Source organism: Oncorhynchus kisutch, linkage group LG19, assembly GCF_002021735.2.
Source record: "Oncorhynchus kisutch isolate 150728-3 linkage group LG19, Okis_V2, whole genome shotgun sequence".
Classification (NCBI taxonomy): Eukaryota; Metazoa; Chordata; class Actinopteri; order Salmoniformes; family Salmonidae; genus Oncorhynchus; species Oncorhynchus kisutch.
Window position 1 is genome coordinate 30137191 of NC_034192.2, and position 18487 is coordinate 30155677.

At 44.6% G+C, this 18487-nt stretch overlaps 1 protein-coding gene across 2 annotated transcripts in view; it reads right to left on the bottom strand.

Moving 5' to 3' along the window:
• The window catches only part of LOC109864977 (A disintegrin and metalloproteinase with thrombospondin motifs 2), a 203532-nt gene that overhangs the window by 114077 nt on the left and 70968 nt on the right, over positions 1–18487 (bottom strand). For both annotated transcript variants that reach the window (XM_031797112.1, XM_031797111.1), the window contains exon 3: positions 3509–3680. In XM_031797112.1, the coding sequence (XP_031652972.1) occupies positions 3509–3680 (172 nt within the window). The remainder of the gene's footprint in view (positions 1–3508; positions 3681–18487) is intronic.

Genomic DNA, 18487 nt, shown 5'->3' on the forward strand with positions numbered 1-18487 from the left:
CCCCTTGGCTGAGGTCATGATTGATTGACCTCAAGGTGCCAAATCAATCATGGTGATTGGACAGCCACTTCTCTTATCACAGAACAGAAGCCCAAGACCTCCATCCAGGGGAGTCACCAGAGTTTCAGAACATTCTGGGTCTTTGAAAATTATTTTACATGACTGGAGACATTAGAATAATATTTTTTAACACCACACAAATGACTGAAATTAAAGGCTAATAAAAATGAACAACCCTGTCTTAAATGAAACCAATATTCAGATTGAAACCAATGTTCAGATTGATTTTGAAATATTGCAAAATGCCTTTCAGCTGCTGCCTACTGTTCATTGACAGCTACAACTCAACAATCAGCTGTTTGATATTTGCTGTGCGTGCTGCCCAATTGTGGGCTTCCTGACTGTAGGAAGCTCACACAATCGCACAACCAATTTTTTAAAGAAGCTATTGAACCTCTGTGGCTAAATAATGCTTTCTGGTGTAGTATTTTCAATTATTTAATTTATTTCTGTCCATACAGACAGGATCAATTATATAATTTGGCATACCTTTTTAAATTGATGGGCAGCTAAAAACATATTCCATGCTCTGTGCTCTCTAAAGCCAAATAATCAACGCTTATTTTTATTAATCCAGTAGGTAGGCCTACTGTTACAATAATATACACTACCGTTCAAAAGTTTGGGGTCACTTAGAAATGTCCTATGTTGACCTTGCCTTTAAACAGCTTGGAAAATTCCAGAAAATGATGTCATGGCTTTAGAATCTTCTGATAGGCTAATTGACATAATCTGAGCCAATTGGAGGTGTACCTGTGGATGTATTTCAAGGCCTACCTTAAAACTCAGTGCCTCTTTTCTTGACTTGACATCATCAAAAGAAATCAGCCAAAACCTCAGAAAAAAAAGACCTCCACAAGTCTGGTTCATCCTTGGGAGCAATTTCAAAAAGCCTGAAGGTACCACGTTCATCTGTACAAACAATAGTACGCAAGTATAAACACCATGGGACCACGCAGCCATCATACCGCTCAGGAAGGAGACGTGTTCTGTCTCCTAGAGATGAACGTACTTTGGTGCGAGAAGTGCAAATAAATCACAGAACAACAGCAAAGGACCTTGTGAATATGCTGGAGGAAACAGGTACAAAATGATCTATATCCACAGTAAAATGAGTCCTATATCGAAGAAGAAGCCACTGCTCCAAAACCGCCATAAAAAAGCCAGACTACGGTTTGCAACTGCACATGGGGACAAAGATCGTACTTTTTGGAGAATTGTCTTCTGGTCTGAGACAAAAATAGAACTGTTTGGCCATAATGACCATCGTTATGTTTGGAGGAAAAAGGGGGAGGCTTGCAAACCGAAGAACACCATCCCAACCGTGAAGCACGGGAGTGACAGCATCATGTTGTGGGGGTGCTTTGCTGCAGGAGGGACTGGTGCACTTCACAAAATAGATGACATCATGAGAGAGAAGAATTATGTGGATATTTTGAAGCAACATCTCAAGACATCAGTCGGGAAGTTAAAGCTTGGTCGCAAATGAGTCTTCCAAATGGACAATGACCCCAAGCATACTTCCAGAGTTGTGGCAAAATGGCTTAAGGGCAACAAAGTCAAGATACTGGAGGACCTCAATCCTATAGAACATTTGTGGGCAGGACTGAAAAAGCATGTGCGAGCAAGGAGGCCTACAAACCTGACTCAGTTACACCAGCTCTGTCAGGAGGAATGGGCCAAAATTCACCAAACTTATTGTGGGAAGCTTGTGGAAGGCTACCCAAAACGTTTGACCCAAGTTAAACAATTTAAAGGCAATGCTACCAAATACTAATTGAGTGTATGTAAACTTCTGACTCACTGGGAATGTGATGAAAGAAATTCTGACATTTCACATTCTTAAAATAAAGTGGTGATCCTGACCTAAGACAGTGAATTTTTACTGGGATTAAATGTCAGGAATTGTGAAAAACTGAGTTTAAATGTATTTGGTTAAGGTGTATGTAAACTTCTGACTTCAAATGTATTTTTCCTGTTTAACCAATAGTGGTTGTAGCTATATTGTTAGAGAAACTTTGTCGGCCTAATTTATGTTCTAAACATTGTAGCACAAAAAACAAGTTTATATGTTCACAAGGCTAATACAATACGTCTAATTTCTTGAAAAGTCTATGGGAAAGGTGTCAAAATGTGTATTTGCATCAGTAGACTAACTGACTGAAATGCATCCGAAAAGTATTGGAATGTTCAGGAAAACATCAGGGACGCTCATCAGGTAGTAATTGTATGTGTGTAGAGAAGATCTGCATTAATATCGATTGTGGTTTTGTCACAGTCCCTTCTCGTCTCCTAAGCGGCTGGTGAGCATTGTAGAGAGAAACAGAAAACACGTAGGGGCCTACATGTTCATGAGAGTCTTACCTTTCAGGAACGGGGTCATAATTGCTAGTAGCTCCTACTAGAGTCGGGACGATACCAGTATCACGATACATGTTAGTATCGTGGAAAGGAAATAAAACACAAAGAGGATTTAACTTCTTTAGGAAAATAGCCCTAATGTATGGAAACAAACATCATTATGTTGTCATCCAGAGTCACTTTAATTTATTGTCCAAGCTATAGCATACAGTATTTTATATCCAGCGGGTTTTTAAAGGACCAATGAGTTTGGTCTGCATCATGTTGTCATTTTTTGCCATGGGAAGAAAAATTGCAATGCTGGTATCGTCACGGCCCTAGCTAAATCAAATCAAATCAAATCAAAATCAAACTTTATTTGTCACGTGCCGAATACAACAGGTGTAGACTTTACTGTGAAAGGGTTACTTACAAGCCCTTAACCAACAATGTAGTTCAATAATTAAGAAAAGATTTACCAAATAAACTAAAGTAAAAAATTATAAAAAGTAAAATAACAATAACTAGGCTATATACATGGGGTGCCAGTACCGAGTCAATGTGCGGGGGTACAGGTTAGTCAAGGTAATTAGTTAATGTAGGTAGGGGTAAAGTGACTATGCATAGATAATAAACAGCGAGTAGCAGCAGTGTAAAACCAATTGGGGCGCATTCAGTTGACCAAAAAATGTTTGACACCATCGCAGCGGCGCAAAATATTCGGGGCTGACCCAAAATCATTCAGGGCTAAAGCCTCGAAAGCCCGGTCCTGGTGACGTCCAGGCCTCCATCTCACACATAAAAGTATTGGTATGACTGCAGTCTCATCTTCCTACAATACATTGAATAGCAGAAATAGACACTGTTTAATAAACTGCAACAAAGGAGCTTGTGAAAACTGGAATTTCACATTTCCTAACACCCCAACATGAACCACACATCGCTGAGAATTACATTGCTCTGTTATTTGCACACGAATCCATACAAGCGCACACATAAACACAACCATGTACTGTACAAACCCAGTTTTGAAGTGCTAGTCTGTGGTTGAGTATACAGTAGGTATATGACATATTGGAAAGCAGTAAGTAAGTAACCAATCACAGACCTCTAGAGTGGTAGTCTGCCGCGAGGCCGCTGACGGGCATTTTCTTCACAGAGGAAGATCGGTAGACGATGTGTTGACGCCCTCCTCCTGCCTCCTCCTCCCCCATCACTCCATTCCCCCTCTCCACCGGCTCGATGAAGAACTCCTCCTCTTCTGTCCTGATCATACCAGCCTAGGAGAGAGCAAGAGAGAGAGAGAGAGGAGAGAGAAGTAGGGAGAGTTTGTCAGATATTCTATTTTAGTACAATGCATAATAATAAGGACATAAAAACCTATTAAGCCCGGTTTGGGATCTCGCCCACTCATCCCATTTTCTTGAAAACTTTCCCCCAGCTAAAAGCCTATTAAATCCATGTAACTGGCTAAAACCTCTCTTCTCCTCTCCTGGGTGTGGGGAGCAGGGGATAGGCCACAGCCTCACAATAATTGAAGAGAGAGATGGAGATGGAGACAGTGTTAATTTTGGCATCAATTATAAATTCAGTTTTAGTCCGTCTTTATGTTTAAAATGCCTTTTAGTCTTAGTCACATTTTAGTGGCTTGGCTACAGGTTAAACAATTTAGGAATACAGCTTTTTTCTCCCCATCATAACCTTGGGATGGGGGTAAATAACAGTGATTCCCTTAACAAATGGAGAATCTGCGCTTTACAACCATTCCAGAAATATTACTGCAATATTCAGGAAATAGCAAATAGCATTCAAATGTTCCATTGGAAAAAAATAACTGCACTCTGCATTTGCCCTCTGTGAGTGCGGCAACACAACATAAACCATCTGATGCGATCAAAGCAAAAATAACCTACAAGAAAGCAAGAGTAACAATATTGTTTCTCGTTTACGTTTGTTACAATTGAAGTGTCCTGGCTCATCAGTTCAAAAGACTGACGATTGACTGAAGTGACCGTTATAGTTACTGTTGAAATTAACACTGGCGAGAGATAGATAGAGAGAGAGAGAGAGAGAGAGAGGGAGAGGGAGAGGGAGAGAGAGAGAGAATGACACATGGTATCAGAGCCACCGTAGCAGGAAATAAGTTTGTCCAGGTCGAAATCCTGCTCTAATATTCCCTGTCAGCAAATTCCCCCTAACCCGCTCCCCATTCTGACACCCACCCACACACACACACACACACACACACACACACACACACACACACACACACACACACACACACACACACACACACACACATGCACGCACGCAATCACGCACACATGCAATCACGCACACACGCAATCACGCACACACACAGTGAAAAAACAGGCGCTTGCAAAATTGCCTGTCACTCTCTGTAATTCCATCTGTCTGTTTAGACAACTGGTAATTACCACGGCAACCGACTGCCGAGGAGCAAAACCAAGGGGGAGAACTGAAGAGGAGGATTCTGGGGCTTTAGAGGGAAAAGAAAGACAAGAAAAGGAGAAAAAGAGAGACACAAACACCGATATGCCTGATACGCTTGCTGCCACTCTCCCTCTTCCCTCTGACAGGTCGAAGAAGGGATGGTGAATGATCCTAACGGACGAGTGTGAAGTGGGGGAGAAAGAAAATAGAGACATTTTTGCTCGGCAAAGAGCTGGGGAAAGTTTCCACTGGATTGCGATGCAGCACTAAGTGTGATGATGTTATTTCACTGGTTTAGACTGAGAGCTGCACTGGAGCAAGCTAACTCAGAAACACCACTACAGAGCTTTAAGGTAGTTCCTTGTTCCGCAGTGTTTCACAGCTACTTTAACTCCTATTGACTCTCCACTGTACACAACAGTGCAGTACACCTTTGGGCCTGTATCCTCATAGTGTCTCAGGGTAGGAGTGCTGATCTCGTATCAGGTCCCCACCCATCCATATAATCTTATTAATTAAGATCAGCACTCATACACTGGGATTCTTTGTGAATACCGGCCCTGGACTACTGTACATACCACCCCATATAGCTTTGAGTTAATATAGGTTAAATTCCCATTTTGGCCAGAGTCCTATGTGATACGTGGCTTCGACCAAAAGGGAAATAGAGTGTAATTTCAGATTCAACCCAAGCCTGTCATGGTTAATTCCTATAATTACATCATTATCTGACATTACAGTTACTGCAGGGGAGAATGAAACTAATGCAGGATAACTCCGGTGCTGGGTAATGTCAGTAAATCAGCAGTATGATTATGATCCGTCAGTGCAGAGAAGCTGAGGTGTTTATACATCTGAAACAGGGAATCATAAAGCCTGCACACAGTTCGCCTACTCCAAGATGTGTGTTATAGTTGTATCATGAGCTACATCAATACATCAGAGGTATAGATACTGCGTAACACGACAACGAACGTGAAGGCATTGGACTTCTATTCTACACAGCAAAAGATAAGCCTTATTCTTCCTTTCACTTCTCTCTCTCTCGCTTTCTCCCTGTCAGTCTGAGGCTTTGGTCCCAGAAGGATGTCGACAAGCCAGTGACCTGCCCTTTCTCTCTTTCTCTCTCTCTCTCTCTCCCACTCTCTCTCTCTCCCTCTCTCTCTCTCTCTCTCTCTCTCTATCTCTCCCACTCTCTCTCTCTCTCTCTCCCTCTCTCTCTCTCTCTCTCTCTCTCTCTCTCTCTCCTCACCCCCCCCCCCCCCCCCCCAGTTCTCTCTGAGCCGTGGTGCGGCATTACGATCGGAGCTGATGGATCTGTGCTGGTGCATGGCTTCCCGCTCCGGAATACCAAGCAGACAGGAGAGGAGAGCCGTGTCAAAGAAAAAGATGACATGTGGGAATGGGAGACATGGTCGGATCGATCAGAGAGAGGGAGGAGGGAGGGAGAGAGAGAACTGGACAACTCCAGTCTAAAAGAAGAGTGAATAAAACATCAAAGAGTCTCCAGAGATTCCAGAGAGAGAGCCTCATGTTCTTTTAGAAACAGGAACAAGGAAACAGGAACAAGGAGGAAAGTATGGAACAGTGGAGGATTATGGGAGTTTATTGGACACTGACAGCCCATAACTGTCTGGAATAGTCTCCCTTCTTCTCAATATCAGATAACAAAACTATACCTGAAACCAAAACCATGAACAAACAGAAAAATATAACCATGAACGAAAAGATTTGCCATGGGTCCTCAGGTCCTCGAAAGGTTCTACAGCTGCATCATTGAGAGCATCCTGACTGGATGCATCACTGCCTGGTATGTCAATAGCAAGGCACTACAGAGGGTAGCGCATATGGCCCAGTACATCACTGGGGCCAAGCTTCCTGCCATCCAGGAGCTCTATACCAGGTGGTGTCAGAGGAAGGCCCTAAAAATTGTCAAAGACTCCAGCCACCCTAGTCATAGACTGTTCTCTCTGCTACCGCAAGGCAAGCGGTACCGGAGCGCCAAGTCTAGGTCCATGAGGCTTCTAAACAGCTTCTACCCCCAAGCCATAAGACTCCTGAACATCTAATCAATTGCCCCCCCCCACCCCCCATTTTACATCACACTGCTACTCTCGGTTATTATTTATGCATAGTCATTTTAATAACTCTACCTACATGTACATATTACCTCAATTACCTCAACTAACCAGTGTTCCTGCAAATTGACTCTGTACCGGTACCCCCCTGTATATAGTCTCGCTATTGTTATTTTACTGCGGCTCTTTAACTACTTGTTACTGTTATTTCTTACTCTTATTCATATTTTTTTTAAACTGCATTGTTGGTTAGGGGCTTATAAGTAAGCATTTCACTGTAAGGTCTACACCTGTTGTATTCGGTGCATGTGACTAATAACGTGATTTGATTTGAAATGAACAAAGAGCGATTTAGAGACATTTTGGGAAATATGATGAAAGATAACCATTTAAGGTTAGAGAACACTACTGGGAAAATCCCTTTCCTGATAGTGTGCACTGTCTCTATCTTACCCACACCAGCTATTTATTACAGTCACTATATCACAGTCAATGGAATGGATTGGAAGATACATGAAAAGCAGAGGAAAGAATGAAAACACCCACTATAACAAGTAGGATTTATCTAAACCATACACTTCTATTTCTATCTGTCTTGCCTTAAAGCTACCTTTGGAAACACACACACACACACACACACACTAAACGTAGCACTCTAAAACTGTAGGCTATTATTGCCTTTCTGGTCATTGAAACCCTGACACAAACCACAGCCCTCCTGAGGTCTTGGAGTCATCATCTCAGAGCTCTAAATATGGCCCACACAACCAAGAGTTTCTCTTACAAGTGAGGAGGCTCTGCCTGCAACCCAAATGGCACAATATTCCCTATATAGTGCACTCATTTTTACCAAGGCCAATAAGGCTCTGGTCAAAATTAGTGCACTATGTAAGGAATGGGATGCCATTTGGGATGCAGTCTCTGTTTTTATGGACATACTGGGACTATATAAAGCCCTTGTACTGTGAGTAGTTTGAAACGTGAGAGGAGTCTAAGTGTCCTGGACAGGAGTAACAGTAGAACAGTAGGGGGTGTTACGGAGGATACTGTGTCCACAGATCAAAGAGATACCGCCATACTCTACCATACCACCCCCCCTCAGCTAAGACCACTATCTGGGTGATCTGGGTCGGTCTCAAAGTAGGAGTGCTGATCTAGGATCTGTTCATATAATGTTATTCATTATGAGCTAAAAGGCTACTCTGAGACTCTTTGTGGATACGGACACGGTTCTCGATCTCTGCCCTTAGAGAGAGAAGTAGGGAATGGGGAGCAAGAGAGAGAAGGGGGACATATTGGGGGAGAGAGAGTGGGGGGAGAGAGAGCAGGGGGAGATAGAAAGGGGGGGGGTAGAGAGAGAGGGTGCAAAGAAAGAGAGAAGTAATTAATGTTAAGTATTAAAACAGATTAATTAAGTGAATTAAATTGTTTGCTTAATTTCCAGCAGGGAGAAGAGATTGCCAAATTAAGTAAATGTGGGATATGCTAGAGGAGGATGAGGACTAGGCATGTAATAAAGCCTTTACTTATAACACATGGCAAGCAGGAATGATCAAACATAAACACAACCTCTCGCGCGCGCGCACACACACACACACACACACACACACACACACACACACACACACACACACACACACACACACACACACACACACACACACACACACACACACACACACACACACACACACACACACACACACACACACACACACACACTCCAGGTCTACAGTACAGTGGCTCCATTGGAGCATGTTATTGTGCTCCCCGGTCTGTCCTCTGTTCCCTCTGCAGTCCTGTGCTGTGCTGACCTCAGGTTTGGTTCTGGTGGCAGATGCCACTGTGATTTAGGCCCTGGGGGACTTAGTGATGCAACCCTGGCCCTGTCACCCTGTCCCACTCATTACACAGAGTGGTCTCTTAACACAGGCCGACGCTCCAGGACACAGACACAGGAGCTCACGTACACACACAAACACACAGAGGCACGTACACACACTCACAGGGTACACGTACGCACGCACGCAATCATACACACACAACACACACAGGGACCCAGAAAACAGAGGATGTCCTTAGGACATTAGGCAACGTTCCCACAAGCTCCCTTTAAGGGTTTTGGCAAAATGTTATCCCACTGACGTTCTGAGAATGTTCTACAAACATTAAAACATGATGTTAACCTCAGGACTATAAGAGGACATTAAGTACAGGTCCCGGTTTGGTCGCAATATAATGTTATAATAAGGTATTTTGATGTCCATTAGTGAATGCTACGAAAAAGTTCCTATTTGGTTCAGATAGGACGTTATCAATGGGACATTCAATGACCACAAGAGGACTTTTCATTATGGTCAAGAGGACGTCACATGATGGTCCCAAGGGAACATTCTCTGGTGGACCCTTGCCTAGTACCTTGTAAGTTTCCAGGATGTAAGTGAGGAACATATCAGGACCTAGTCTAGTCCAAAAATGGCTTACTGCATCACCCTCCCCTAAAAACTAAAAGGCACAAAATAGAGAAGAAAGTGAAGACAGAAGAGAGGGAAGAGAGGATAAAGCAGCCTGGGTGGAACATGAGGGGAATTCCACGATAACAGTGATGCTGAGACTGAGATGACTGACACGGAACCCAAACCGGCTACGCGTGTGACCCATTGTGCTCCATTGTGCATAAATTGATTTTGTCCCCCCACACCAAACGCGATCACGACACACAGTTTAAAATATCAAAACAAACTCTGAACAATTATATTAATTTGGGGACAGGTCGAAAAGCATTAAACATTCATGGCAATTTAGCTAGTTATCTTGCACTTGCTAGCCTATTTGTCCTATTTAGCTAGCTTGCTGTTGCTAGCTAATTTGTCCTGGGATATAAACATTGAGTTGTTACTTTACCTGAAATGCACAAGGTCCTCTACTCCGCCAATTAATCCACACATTAAACGGTCAACCGAATATTTTCTAGTCATCTCTCCTCCTTCCAGGCCTTTTCTTCTCTTGACTTTATATTGCGATTGGCAACTTTCATAAATTAGGTGCATTACCACCACTGACCTCGTTTGTCTTTCAGTCACCCACGTGGGTATAACCAATGAGGAGATGGCACGTGGGTGCCTGCTTCTATAAACCAATGAGGAGATGGGAGAGGCAGGCGATCTGTGTCAGAAATAGAACTGACTTCTATTTTAGCCCTTGGCAACACAGACGCTCGTTGGTGCGTGTGAGCAGTGTGGGTGCAATAATTGAATAACATATATTTCTAAATGTATTTTCCAATGTTCGCACGCGATGCGAGCGGTGTAGTCAACCTGTGAGACATCATTCTGTTACCAAACTTCGCATCTGTTCTTCAAGTAAATGTGTTTTTGTAAAAATGTCTGGGGCCATTTTTTACTGTTAAAAGTAGTCCTCGTGCATAGAGTTAAATGGTTTGTTTAACTTTACAATCATTGGTTTTTGTTTGACATACACTTTAAATAAAAAAAATTGGAGTCTCAGTATCACTCTGTTACCGTGGAATTGGCCATAAATATTAGTGGTGTAAGTAGGTGCACTATATAGGGAATAGGATGCCATTTGGGACATATCCCATGTGTCTCTTCATCTCTCTCTGACCCTCTCCATAGCAGGCTTTAGTCACAGTTCCAGAAATACACAGAGCACTTCCTCTAGTTTAGAGGTCATCACCACAAGTTGACCCCAGGTCACATGCTCTGAACTACACTAGCTCAACCTGCATCTGGGGACTCCTTCTCTGTTCTTACCCCTCCCTTCCTCCTCCTCCTCCTCTCAACTCCTCCCTACTTGCACATGCTTCTTCCTCCTTCTTTCTCATTTGTCACCATCTCTCTCTCCCTCTATCTCCATCCTCCTCTCCCCCGGTTCCCTCCTCCTTCTCCCTCCGCCCTCCTCCCTCCCCTGTTTCCTCTAACATTGACTGAGTAAGACACTCCTTCATTATGTTATTTCCAGGTGCAGAGGCAAAGGACTGGTAGACTGCTTCCTTTTCTCTTCATAGTGCACTATTTTTAACCAGAAACATTTGGGGCTTAGTGTACTATAGTGGGAATAGGGTGCCATTTGGGACTCACCCACTAGTCGTGTTCCTTAGATAAACATCCAGAGGTTAGCATTTAAGAATAGCGGCTAGCCTCTTTTAGTGTGACGCCCGGGTAGGACCGTTTTCCATCAGGGTGTGGTTGTGTTGACATAGAGGGAGAACGGTGTAGGTGAGACAGCACTCAAGGAAGGCAGACCATCTGGGGATGAAACCACACTCCCTCCCCCTCTCTCCCCCCCCTCTCTCTCTCTCTCTCTCTCTCTCTCTCTCTCTCTTCATCCCATTCATTACCTCTGGTTTCTGACTAAACATCTCAGTCTATGGGTGTTTTGAATCAGAAATAGACAGAGACAGAGAAAGAGAGAGAGGGGGAGGAGGGTGGAAACAGGAGAAAAGACAAGTGAGACAGGTAATTGTAAGTAATTGAGGAGAAACTGATAAGGGAAAATGGTTTAAATGTGAGGCATACAGTACTGTAGAGAGAGGTTGATTGTAGACAAAGCCAGGTGAGACTGTGAAAGGGAGTACAACTGGAGAGGCAGAGAAAGAGGGAGATAGAGAAAACATTGAAGGTAAAAAGAGGAGAATGAGAGAGAGATGGAAGGAAGGAAGGTAAAACTGTAAGGTAAAGTAGCATTCCATGGTCAGTCAGCAAATCTGGAATGTGGCTCCGTCCTCCTTGGTATGTTCCTCTGGTGTTCTCCTGGCATTCAACTAGCGTTCCGGCATCGTTCCCGGCCAGCCAGATGTTCTCCTGGCCCAGCGGACAATGAGGAGTCAAGACAAGTGTGTGTGTGTGTGTGTGTGTGTGCGCGTGTGCGTGTGTATGTGTGTGTGTGTGTGCGTGTGTGTGTGTATGTGTGTGTGTGTGCGTGTGTGTCTTAGTCTGTGTGTGGGAGTATTTCTAGGATCTAAAATTCCTGTCTGTCCTTTCCTACCTGCGGTGAGATTAGGACCTAGCCTACACACATCTAGGATTGTTTAAAGTTTCCCATCATTTTACGCCTCTTTTCACCCCTACCTTTTCCTTTTTTTTTTGTACAGTCCTACTGTTCTGAAAGGCCCGGTGGAAAGTCCTTAGTTGATCCAAGACTTAACAACGCTGGCTTCAGCCTGACAGAGCAGATATGTCTGCTGAGGCAGTCTAGCATTAATCACTCCCCGGGGGGGTGAGGGAGGGAGGGGGTGAGGGGGGGAGGGAGGGGGGGATGGATATACTGTAGGGAAAGAATAAGAGAGAAGCGGGAAAGGAGACCAAGAAATAAATAGAAAGTGAGCGATAGAGGTGTATGCATCGTCAAAAAAAGCATTTGAGAAACTGACAACATTCTCAACTCACTATTCAACCCTCAGACACATTCACAAGGTGAAAATACAAAAACACAGGGACAAACATTTGCTTTTAACACGCACCATATCCCTGTAGACCTTCCCCTCAAGCATTGTCACTTACTGTAAGAATATACAGCTATATGTGACAATCCACATGAGACTACATGACGAGCCCGGGCTTAATGTCAATGGAATATAAAGTATCTGATTGGAATAGAACAGTCTCTTACTATGAGCATATACCCGAAAAGTGACAATGCAGGAGAATGGGATTCAAATAGAATAGAGTAGCTTAGCTGCAGTAGGGTGAAACAGCATGTTATTCTCCTGTATAGCTACAGTGGTTCCTCTACCTCCAGTATTGTGAGCTAGGCAGTGGGTCCCGGTCAAACGTATTGCACGACAAAGGGAATAGGGTGCCATTTGGGACATGACCGGTGTCTCCGGGGTGTCAGAGGGAAGGTAGAGTTAATATTATGTAAAGCAGATCATTAGACGAGGGACGACATTCACTACAGACACTGGGTAGAAGAGGGTTTATGGAGGTATATGAAGAGCACCGTATACGAGGGGGTTGTAAAAGAAGGGGATACAGAGGTATAAAAACAAGAACCTCACCAAGGTGTGTGTGTGTGTGTGTGTGTGTGTGTGTGTGTGTGTGTGTGTGTGTGTGTGCGCGCGCGTGCGTGTGTTCTGAGCTGTATCCCTATCCCCGCAAACACACCATTCCTAACATGGAATACTAACTGGCCAGTACGGAGACGCATCAAATCTTCTTACACCGAAATGTACACGGGCACCATTGATAAGTGTCAAATAAAATAAAATACAATTTTATGTGTCGACCTTACAGGTGTAGACCTTACAGGTGTAGACCTTACAGGTGTAGACCTTACAGTAAATGCTTACTTACAAGCCCTTAACCAACAATGCAGTTATAAGAAAATAAAAATACAAAAATAATGAAACAGCAGCAGTAAAATAACAGTAGTGAGGCAATATACAGGCGGTACCGGTACAGAGTCAAGGTGTGGGGGCACCGGTTAGTCGAGGTAATTGAGGTAATATGTACATGTAGGTAGGGTTATTAAAGTGACTATGAATAGATAATAACAGAGAGTAGCAGCACTGCAAATAGTCTATGTTTGATTAGATGTTCTGGAGTCTTATTGCTTGGGGGTAGAAGCTGTTAAGAAGCCTCTTGGACCTAGACTTGGCGCTCCGGTACCACTTGCCGTGCAGTAGCAGAGAGAACAGTCCATGACAAGGGTGGCTGGAGTCTTTGAGAAATGTGGGCCTTCTTCTGACACCACCTGGTACAGAGGTCCTGGACGGCAGAAAGCCCCTCTGTAGTGCCCTGCGGTTCGAGGCCGAGCAGTTGCCATATTAGGCAGTGATTCAAGCTGTAGAAACTTTTGGGGGTCTGAGGACCCATGCCAAATCTTTTCAGTCTCCTGAGGGGGAATAGGTTTTGTTGTGCACTCTTCAGCACTGTCTTGGTGTGCTTGGACCATGTTAGTTTGTTGGTGATGTGGACACCAAGGAATTTAAAGCTCTTTACCTGCTCCACTACAGCCCCGTCGATGAAAATGGGGGCCTGCTCAGTCCTCCTCAGTCCTTCCTGTAGTCCACAATCATCTCCTTTGTCTTGATCACGTTGAGGGAGAGTATGTTGTCCTTGCATCACACGGTCAGGTCTCTGACCTCCTCCCTATAGGCTGTCTCATCATGTCGGTGATCAGGCCTATCACTGTTGTGTCATCAGCAAACTTAATGATGGTGTTGGAGTCGTGCCTAGCCATGCAGTCCTGAGTGAACAGGGAGTACAGGAGGGGATTGAGCATGCACCCCCGAGGGGCCCCGTGTTGAGGATCAGCATGGCGGATGTGTTGTTACATAACCTTACCACCAGGGGGCAGCCTGTTAGGAAGTCCAAGATCCAGTTGCAGAGGGAGGTGTTTAGTCCCTGGGTCCTTAGCTTAGTGATGAGCATTGAGGGAACAATGGTGTTGAAATCTGAGCTGTAGTAAATGAATAGCATTCTCAAAAAGGTGTTCCTTTTGTCCAGGTGGGAAAGGGAGGTGCGGGGTGCAAAAGACAATACAAAATCTGTGGATCTGTTGGGACAATCTGTTGGGGCAGTATACAAATTGGACTGGGTCTAGGGTTTCTGGTATAATGGTGTTGATGTGAGCCTTGACCAGCCTTTCAAAGCACTTCATGGCTACAGACGTGAGTGCTACGGGTCTGTAGTCATTTAGGCAGGTTACCTTAGGACACAGGAACTACGGTGGTCTGCTTGAAACATGTTGGTATTACAGACTCAGACAGGGAGAGGTTCAAAATGTCAATGAAGACACCTGCCAGTTGGTCAGCGCATGCTCGGAGTACACGTCCTGGTAATCCATCTGGCCCTGCGGCCTTGTGAATGTTCACCTGTTTAAAGGTCTTACTCACTTTGGCTACGGAGAGCGTGATCACACAGTCATCCAGAACAGCTCATGCTCTCATGCATGTTTCAGTGTTACTTGCCTCGAAGCGAGCATAGAAGTAATTTAGCTTGTCTGGTAGGCTTGTGTCACTGGGCAGCTCTCGGCTGTGATTCCCTTTGAGTCCCGAGCTTCGGAGCCGGTGTAGTACAATTAGATCTAAGTCCTGTATTGATGCTTTGCCTGATTGATGGTTTGTCAGAGAGAATAGCAGGATTTCTTATAAGCTTCCTGGTTAGAATCCCGCTCCTTGAAAGCAGCAGCTCTACCCTTTAGCTCAGTGCGCATGTTGCCTGTAATCCATGGCTTCTGGTTGGGGTATGTACGTACAGTCACTGTGGGGACAACATCACCGATGCACTTATTGATGAAAACAGTGACTGATGTGGTGTACTCCTCAATGCCATCGGAAGAATCCCGGAACATATTCCAGTCTGTGCTAGCAAAACAGTCCTGTAGCTTAGCATCTGCTTCTTTTTTATTGACCGAGTCACTGGTGCTTCCTGCTTTAATTTTTGCTTGTAAGCAGGAATCAGGAGGATAGAATTATGGTTAGATTTGCCAAATGGAGGGTGAGGGAGAGCTTTGTATGCGTCTCTGTGTGTGGAGAAAAGGTGGTCTAGAGTTTTTTTTCCCTCTGGTTGCACATTTAACATGCTGGTAGAAATGAGGTAAAACGGATTTAAGTTTCCCTGCATTAAAGTCCCCGGCCACTTGGAGCGCCGCCTCTGGATGAGCATTTTTCTGTTTGCTTATGGCCGTATACAGCTCATTGTAGACAGCTACGAATAATATAGATGAAAACTCTCTAGGTAGATGTTGTGGTCTACAGCTTATCATGAGATACTCTACCTCAAGCGAGCAAGACCTCGAGACTTCCTTAGATATCGTGCACCAGCTGTTGTTTACAAATATACATAGACCTCCACCCCTTGTCTTACCAGAAGCTGCTGTTCTATCCTGCCGATACAGTGTATAACCCGCCAGATGTATGTTATTCGGTGAAACAAGATACTACAGTTTTAATTGTCCCTTTGGTAGGATATACATGCTTGTAGTTCGTCTAATGTATTATCCAGTGATTGTACGTTGGCCAATAGTACCGGTTGCAAAGGCAGTTTAGCCACTCGTCGCTGGATCCTCACAAGGCACCCTGATCTCCTTCCGTGAAACCTCCTCCGTCTCTTTCTCCTGCGGAAGAGGGCTTGTTCGGGTGTCTGGAGTAAATCCCTCTCGTCCGACTCTTTGTCCAGTTCAAGGTGAATATTTGCTGTTCTAATGTCTCAAAGCTCTTTTCGGTCATAAGAGACTGAAGCAGCAACATTATGTACAAAAGTTACAACCAATGCGAAAAAACAAACAAAAATAGCACGGTTTGTTAAGAGCCCATAAAACGGCAGCCATCCCCACCGGCGCCATCTGCGTGTGCGTGTGTATATGTGTTGATAGATGACCCCGATTAGCTGGGACTGACTGTTTAGTGATTGCAATCTAACTGTGGTGGAAAGGCAGTTCACTGAACAGTGATATCATAAGCAGAGAGTGATTAATACCGCTGCATTCTAATGGCTGAAAAACCAATCACTCCTCTCAGATCAGCAACATGGGTGGGAGGATCCCAAAGCCTCTGTGTGTGTGTGCGTGTGTTTGTGTGTGTGTGTGTGTGTTTGTGTGTGTGTGTGTGTGTGTGTGTGTGCGTGTGTGAGTGTGTGTGTGTTTGAGAGGTGTGTGTGTGTTTTCTTTGGTGCTCATACAATTGATGACCCTGACTCTGAGAACTCTGGATAAAAAGAGTACACACCTAGAACCAGGCGCAGGCCCTAGAACATCCCCACTGTCTATTTCTCTCTCTCTCTCTCTCTGTCTCGCTTCTCTCTCGTCTGTCTCTCTCTCTATGTCTCTCGTCTCTCTCCCTCTCTCTGTCTCTCTCCGTCTCTCGCTCGCTCCTCTCTCTCCCTCTCCCTCTCTCTCTCGCTCGGCGCTCCTCTCCTCATTCTCTGTCTCTGGTCCACTCTCTTCTTCCTCTCCTCCCTCCTCGTCCCCTCTCTGTCTCTCCTGTCTCATCTCCCTGCTCATGCACTTTCTCTGCCTCTCTCTCTCTCTCTCTCTCTCCTCTCGTCTCTCACCGACCCCATCCCATCTCTAACAGTATTTCTCACTCGGTAGCTTTCTCTCCCTCACCCAAATGACCCCACCCCTCCTCACATTGCACACTGACACGTTGACTTTCACACCGACCCATTTCATCCTTATCTTTACTCTATCTATCTCCACATCTATTAGGCATACCTGTAACCTAGCAACAGAGCGGAACTAAGGCCATCCCCCACCTGCTCCCTCAGTTGACAGCCAGAGCTAACTGCCAATCAGATTGTCTTGGTGATGGACCGACGACCAATCAGAGGATTAGAGAAAAAGAGATGTGACAATGTCCCTTGCTCCACACCCTTGCGGACCCTGATACCGACCTGGGAACATAAATAGACACATGCACGCATCCACACACAGGTACACGCACACAAACGAACGAACAAACTGCGCGCACACACGCACACAGACATATTTCCCACGCTTGAAGCTGCAAGAAAACAGGAGCATGCTCACTTGCCTGTTGATTTTATGAAAACTGCTGTTATTGTTAGCAGACTGAGGGAAGGCTACCTATAGTATTACCACACACACACACACACAATGCTTTTAAACACGTAGCTACCATACACAGAACGCTCATATATTCACATAATATCCACCCAGAAACAAACAATTCCTCCATATTCTTGCATACTTCACGCATATTTTCACGCATATTTTCATTTTTTTATTTTTAAGAAGTGTGTAGTTCTAGTAGTTAGCTACACCGCTACATGGTAATTTAAAAAAATATATTATTAACAACTGAAAACACCATCAAGAATTGAATTTAGTTCAACTGCCACCAAGCATCTGCAAAATGTAAATAAATTACTATTTGAACTACATGTAGTTGAACACACGCACACGCTCACACACACACACACACACGCACGCTCTCACACGCACACGCACACACACACACACACACACACACACACACACACACACACACACACACACACACACACACACACACACACACACACACACACACACACACACACACACACACACACACACACACACACACAGTGAGGGGGTTGAGATAATATATGTCCTGATAGGCTTGTACGACCATGATATCTGATCCTTCAGTCTCGTCTCCTCTGACTGGAGTATCTCTAGCAGTCTTCAAAATTACTACACCCTAACCATTCACCCTAATCACCTCCCTCCAACTGAAAAACATACCCTGAAACTGTCTCCATCTTCTCCCTCTCTCTTCTCCTCTGTGATATCTATCATGCTTCTATTCTCTCCATTTATCCATCTCTCTCTTCATCTCGGTCGCCTCTCTGTAGGGGAGTGTGCAAGAGGTGTGACGGTGTAGCATACTGCCATGTGTTTCTGCTTTTATGGCACCAGGACCTGTTGTGTGTGTGTGTGTGTCGGTGTCGGTGTGTCACTGTGCCCCCTCCTCTCTCTCACTCTCACTCTCTCTCTCTCTCCTCTCTCTCCTCCTTATCTCCCTCTCTCTATGTCTCTCACTCTTTCCCCCTCTATGTATCTCTCTCTCTCTCTCTCTCTCTCTC